General features: G+C 34.9%; 1 protein-coding gene across 1 annotated transcript; it reads right to left on the reverse strand.

The window, feature by feature from the left end:
- Positions 1 to 5701: 5701 nt before the first annotated feature.
- LOC128099812 (taste receptor type 2 member 140-like) lies at positions 5702 to 6670 on the reverse strand. Its single transcript, XM_052721625.1, has one exon. The coding sequence runs from the start codon at positions 6668 to 6670 to the stop codon at positions 5702 to 5704; it is 969 nt and encodes a 322-aa protein (XP_052577585.1).
- Between the last annotated feature and the right edge of the window lie 371 nt (positions 6671 to 7041).

Here is a 7041-nt window from a genome sequence, read left to right on the forward strand (position 1 = left end):
GATATAATTGAAGACCTACTGCACAATATGAAGCCCATATAAGATTGTATTTTAATATAACTTTCACATTTTGAGGAAGAAAACAGTGTTTGTCCAATGTAACAGAGACAGGTAGATAGATTTGATAGATGGTGATGACAGATGATAAATAAATAGATAGATATTGAATATATTAATGAAAAGTAGACAGATGGTAGGTGATATATAGATTGATATGTAGATGATGATTATGATGACAATGATGAAGACAGATAGATAGATAGATAGATAGATAATAGATTGATAGACAGATGATAGATGAGTTTGAAAGATTTGAAAGTAATCCTTATTCTTCTATAGAAATTGTTATAGTCTCCATAAGGTAATTGTAAAATCCCCCAGAAAAGTCAACATAACCCCTTACAATTTGTTAAATACAGCTTTTGTTCTCCCTGATATTTTTGTTTTAGGGAAAAAAGTGTCAGAAAGGATTGAATGTTGTGCTTAGTGTACAAAGACTCAAACCAGGAGATGACAGTATACTTGAAAGGAGTCTCTTTCAGTACTGCTGAGTAAATCAGGATGAAGACTCACTGATGACTTATTCAAAGTCAGGGATTAGAAATGTGGTTATAACCAACAAGTTATGGAGTCCTATTAAAAGCAAGTAGTCAAAGAGGCTTTGAAGTCTGAAAAATAAAAGAATATGATAGGCAATATTATGAGTTTAAGGACAGACATGTCTACAGAGTTAGAACCTGTCTGAGAGAGAGAGAGAGAGAGAGAGAGAGAGAGAGAGAGAGAGAGAGAGAGAGAGAGAGTTAATCTCTGTGGTTACTCTGAACAGAAACCCCAAAGTCTCTCACAGAGTTATTAGGATAGCGGTAATTGAAGAGACTGAGGAAATCTAAGTCTGCCCAGAAAAATGAGAATGGGAACATTTAGGACACAGTTAATGAAAATTGGTTAAGTATCCATAGTCTTAAAAATCTATAGCTTTAGAACCACAAACAATTTCTCTAAGGAGAGAAGTACATGTCAAGACTTTCTGGGACTTTCAAGAATAAGATTTGAAATGAAACTAGTATTTGGTGACTCAAGAGATTCCATGGTCAGTAGCTAGAGTTTCTAAAAGCAACATGTTTCTAAGAGATTTAACTCCATCTCAAGATGACCTACTGGATTTGCAGTTATTTACTTAATCCTAAATATGTAAATGATATTGCTGGTGTGGTAGCTTGTCAACATTTCACATTGCTGTGGAGTGTGGAGCATTATTCTAAGAGGGACCAGGGGAAGCCTATCAATCCCTCTGCCCCTGGAAGAAAATGAATAAGAGGTTATAGCCACATTCTCCAAGAAATGAAAATGATTATGAAAGCATAAATATCTTGTGTCCTTCCATATCACTAGTAACTGTATTTGAGTTCTGCCTTAATGAGATGGAATAGAGGGTGAACACAGATTGCCATGGGTTTACTTTGTATTGTCAAATGCTCCTCAGAAAGTGATGTCATTACTGAGCAGAAGAATAACACCTCTCAGACTTTGGTAGGTGGCTCTTGATATGGTAAATGCTTTTCAATTATGTTATAGACATTATTGAGTAAATCAAATAATTTAACCCTGTTTCTTAAGAATTATAACATACTTCACACTCTTACAGCAGAACTGTACCACTTTTCTGTCCTCTTTCATTAATCTTTTACAAACACTCTTTTCATTGAATATAGGGAACTAATGATATTTGCCCAATTGGAACCTACAAGTAACAAGTAGAAAAAATATTTCTGAAAAATTATAACAAAAAAGCATTCTGAAAGAGAATATTATTTAAGAAAAGAAAGATCCTGAAGAGACAGATGAACCTCACACATACACTGTTCACAATGTTGTAGGGGCCAGTAAATGGGTATACATGGGGAAACATCTTTTCTAGAGTAAATTTCATATATATGTCTCATATATCTTAAAGCTAAAAAGTGTCACAGAATTTGGGGACCCAACAGCAAAATTTTAGCTAAGAATTGGGTTGATAGTAACATTCTCCAGCACTTGGAGAGTATCAGTCAATTGTCTTAGCATATAATTTTTTCCAATTTCTCTTGTAGCTCAAATTGATTAGTTTATATCCAGATATTACTTATTATTGCTTTGGACATACTTCCTAAATTTGACTTTGACTGTGATGGTCTCCAAATTTGTTACAATGTATTCTGTCATGTAACTTTTCTTGGGAGATATGAACAAATTACCATTTATTACAAGGAATGTATGAAAAAAATGAAGAAAGGATTCAATCCAAGTCTATTGTGGTAAAACAATGAGTTTACTGAACTAACAACATCTAAGAAAGGGAGCCTTAGTCTTTCTCATGGATGATCCCACTTGATTAGTTATCCAACAACAAATCATATACATACAAAAACACCAAATAAACTAATCAAGTTTTATTCACATATTTATTTGTGTGCGTATCAGTAGTCATTAAAGAAAAAAGGCCATGAATGTGAGTAAGAACAGGGTATAGGGTAACAGTAACATGGAAGGGGTGAGAGCAAGGAAAGGGAAGAGGGGTGTGAAAATTTGAGTGTAATTGGCCCCTATAAGTTCATAGGGAGTGGCATTATTAGGAGGTATGACCTTGTGCAGTAGGTGTGGTCTTGTAGGAAGAAGTATGTCATTGTAGAAGTGGGCTTTGAGGTCTCATATATGCTCAACATATAACTAAGTGTGACAGGCCACTTTCTGTTTCCTGCAAGATGTAGGACTCTCAGCTACTACTCAGCACCATGTTTGCCTACATGCCACATATACTACCAAGATGATAATGGACTTAACATCTGAACTGTAAGCAAGCTACTCTAATCAAATGTTTTCCTTTATAAGAGTTATAGTGGTCATGGTGTCTCTTCACAGCAATAGAAACCCTTACTAGGAAATGGGGAATGATATAATTATATTTTAATGTCAAAAAAGGATATCTAAAAAATAAAAACAAATACAGAAGAACTGCCATCAGCATGATTTTGCATTTGTGGGCACAAGAATAAAAATGGATTGCACTACATATGTAAAAACTACATAGAAAAATACAACATGTTTCCCAATGATAAGCAAGTTAAAAAGAATTCCTAATTTTCAAAATAAGTAATATAGACAGGAAGATTGGAATACACTCAAAATTTTCTTTAAAAGTTTCTAAATTGATAATAGATTTGAAACAATAGAAAATGTACATCCGATGTTTAACTATATATGTCATTTTTCCACATGTTCTAAACTATGAAGTTATACTTATTTGAATATAGTTAAATGCTATTACCTTTTCCATGTCTCACACACATACATACACACATTTACCAAACTATTCATTAATGACATTAAGATCTTCAAAAGTCTATTTTATGATATAAAACTACATTACATTGATACTAAGAGTTCCTCTATTTATATGGACCATGTTTATGTCATTCTTTGTATAGTAACAAGCATCCTTTCATATTTTGGACAGTGCTTGATTCATATAGAATTGTGTAAAATTCCATGGGACTGGACTAGGCTCTCTTCACAGGTGAGACAGTTGTTTAGCTTGACCTGCTTAAGGGGCTCCTGGCAGTAGGATCAGGATCCATCCCTGCTGCATGAGCGGGCTTTTTGGTGCTATAGCTAGAATTTTTCTGCATCCTGCCGGTCCTGCAGCCACTCAGGCCCAAGTAAACACACAGAAGCTTATATCAGTTACAAACTATATGGACTATGGCTCAAGCTTCTTGCTATCTAGCTCTTATATCTTAAATTAACTTATTTCTCTTCATCTATAAGCTGCCATGTGGCCATGGCTTACTGGTATTTTCACATTTTGCTTTTCCTGCCAATGGCTCACAGTGTCTCCTTCCTCTCCTTTCTCTTACCACTATCTTGTATTTTCCTGCCTGTCTCCAACCGGCCCTGACATAAGCCAATGCAGCTTATTTATCAACCAATCAGAGCAACACATATTCACAGCATACAGAAAGACATCCCACAGCACTTCCTCTTTTCTGTAGAATCAAAAAGGAAGGTTTTAACTTTAACCTAGTAAAATTACATATAACAAAACTGTTATCAAGCAAGAATTACAGTTACAATATCTAGTCTATTTACATTGGGCAAATTCAAAGAAAATATTCTATTTATCCTATATTTGTGAGTCTAAGGTTTCATAATTAACTTATCTTTTATTATAACCAAGGAAAATTATAACTATCTAGCCTTCAACTACATCAAAGAATCCAGAAAAATATATTACCTAAGTAAAAAGGAAATGTATTGTAAGCAACTTCCAAAATTCTGGAAATGACAGAAACAGCTGCCTGCCTGGACAGTCATCCAAATTTCATCTGTAACACTGGGGCATCCATCTTCAGCCAATAGGCCTAGAGTTTTTAGTCACTACTCCCTGTGTCCTGTAGAATATTTGGCAGTATCTTCTGCAAAGCAGGAACCTAAAGAACCATATCACCTTGCAAAGTTCAGTGGTCACCTTCCTCTGGGTCCTGCATGTCCAGTTTATATAACATATAATCAGCAGTTCAGGCAAGAGCAGCTTCTTGCCCAAATGGCTATTTTTGCCAAGAAGAAGATAAACTCCATATAGAGTGTCTTCGATGCCCATCTTTCTCTTTGAAGTAAATTGGTGGTGCCAGGAGCCGACATGTCTCTCTGTCCAGAAAGTCTAAGTTTTTAAAAAATTTTAAATGCCATATTCTGTAGGTCTTTGAAGTGCTTAAAGATTGCCTACCTAATTGAAATATATCTATGTACACCTAGAAAACTTAATTAACATGACTATAAGTTTGATTATCATGGATGACTAATTATTAATCTGTATTTCTTAATTATCCATTACAATTTAAATGAGTTACATAAACTAAATACCTTAAATGAGAGTAGAAATATATATATATAATAACAAAATTAACTTTAAATTTGTAATAAATAAATCTATAGCAATGTAAAACATTTTAAGCGAGTTGTTGCTCTTTAAAAGTAGATTCAATAATCTACCCTTCTATCATATCATATCTATATTATCCCCTTTTCTTTTTTAGAAAGAGATTATATTTATAATCAACCCCCTTTAAAAAATAAATATTTATAAACAATATTTGTGGAATTGGAGCAGAGCTTCTCATACTACTTCCTGCTGAATGGGGCTGCTGGCAATCTTATGGGGATCCTGAGAAAATTAAGAATTATGGTCAAGTCCTGACTGAAATAGTCTGTGAGGCTACATTGTCTGAGCCAGTTGCCTTGAAGCCTGTCTGAGCCATGGTGTCATTGGAGACCTTTTAGGGGGTCTTGGCTGATTAAATCATATGAGCCTGGAAGCAATCCACAGAGTCTCATCTTCTGTGGAAACAAAAGCAGAACCTCTTTTCCGGCCGGGCGGTGGTGGCGCACGCCTTTAATCCCAGCACTTGGGAGGCAGAGCCAGGCGGATCTCTGTGAGTTCGAGGCCAGCCTGGGCTACCAAGTGAGTTCCAGGAAAGGCGCAAAGCTACACAGAGAAACCCTGTCTCGAAAAACCAAAAAAAAAAAAAAAAAAAAAATTTCTTAATAATAATAAAAAAGGAAAAACAGAAAAAAAGAATTTTGTAAAATTCGCAAAGCTACAACTGAAGAATAAACTATAAGTACAAAAGTAAGCATATAGAATCTCTTAAGAACAGGTCCTCTTCTAGAAAATTAGTGATAACTCCCTACATAGTCTAAAGATTGGAGGTTCTGCAGCATTGAGCCTGCACCTCAACCACCACATCATGGACAGAAAAGCCTGTCTGAGCTTAGTGTTTCCCAGAATTAGGACATAGGAGTGGCCTGAGGGAAAAACAAATGCTATATCATCCAAAAGTAAGTTAAACAAATTTTTATGCTGAATCACATTTTTCCAAGACTGTATAACAAGTACCAGAAAGAAAATGGTATATAGAAACAGGAAGGTGACCACCATTTTCAGGGCCTTTATGTGGGCTGCAGTACTAGTGTCTCTGGAGCCTTTGACATTGAGCTGCATGTTCTTTAGATGTCTCCACAGGGAGAAGATGAGCAAGAGAAAAGTTGTCAGGGACACAGTGAAGGGTATTAATGTGAACATAGTGTTAGTGAGTAAAGGAAACCTAGAAAACAGTACATAGTCATTTGAACTAGAACTGTAGGACATATTTGCTTTATATCCATCAATCCTGATAACAACATATGAGTTTATGACTATAATATTTGTAAACAAGAAGAGAAGAGACACCAGTAGTGTCACTGAAACAACTTTTCTTACTCTCCATTTTAGGGAAAGAAAAATAGAATTTGAAAAGTTGGCTATCTTGAGGAAATAAAAGATGCTGAGACATGTAGCAAGCCAGATGCTGAAGTGATTGGTCAGTGTCCAAAAAATATTAGTTATTCTCGACACTTTTCCAGTTATCATTAAGGATGGGTACAGCCCAGATATCAATGAAATTATAAATAGTGACCATAAAAAAGCAAGTCTGGAGATGGCCAGAGCAGTGAAGATCTTATTCAATGAAGAGATCTTTCTTCTCTTGTCCAAGTCCAAGATGTTCACCAGTATTATGAATCCATTTCCTAAAATCTCTGTAATGATTTCTGTACCTAAAATGATTAATAATATGTACTCTACAATAGCCTTCATTGTTGCCAGAAGATGCTCCAAGTTCTACTGTACTGCTGAAGGTTTAGTAATGTGATCTAAAAGACCATGTCTACGTGATTCTTGAAAATTCAAAGCATAATTATTATGGACTTCCATACACAATGTCAATCAAACATCAACAATCATTGATGACTTTGCTTATAGTTTTCTTCACAAGAAATAATATATTGTCCAAAATAGCTTAGATGAACTTCATCTAGGTCCTAAGTACTTTACACATGGCAGCTGGAAGTTCTCTGTAGTTGATGCTAAAAGAAACATTAAATTTTCAAGTGTGTCATCAAAACAAAGTTAGTTTTATTTGCATTGTTTTACACATCTGCTTATTAAAATTTAGCTACTTAATTTCT

The sequence above is a fragment of the Peromyscus californicus genome, unplaced genomic scaffold (genome assembly GCF_007827085.1).
Source record: "Peromyscus californicus insignis strain IS unplaced genomic scaffold, ASM782708v3 Scaffold_6__1_contigs__length_162567912, whole genome shotgun sequence".
Taxonomy (NCBI): domain Eukaryota; kingdom Metazoa; phylum Chordata; class Mammalia; order Rodentia; family Cricetidae; genus Peromyscus; species Peromyscus californicus.

Bases quoted from the DNA above. Each gene is read 5' to 3' on its own strand.
- LOC128099812 (XM_052721625.1), bottom strand. From the start codon at position 6,670: ATGAAGGCTATTGTAGAGTACATATTATTAATCATTTTAGGTACAGAA.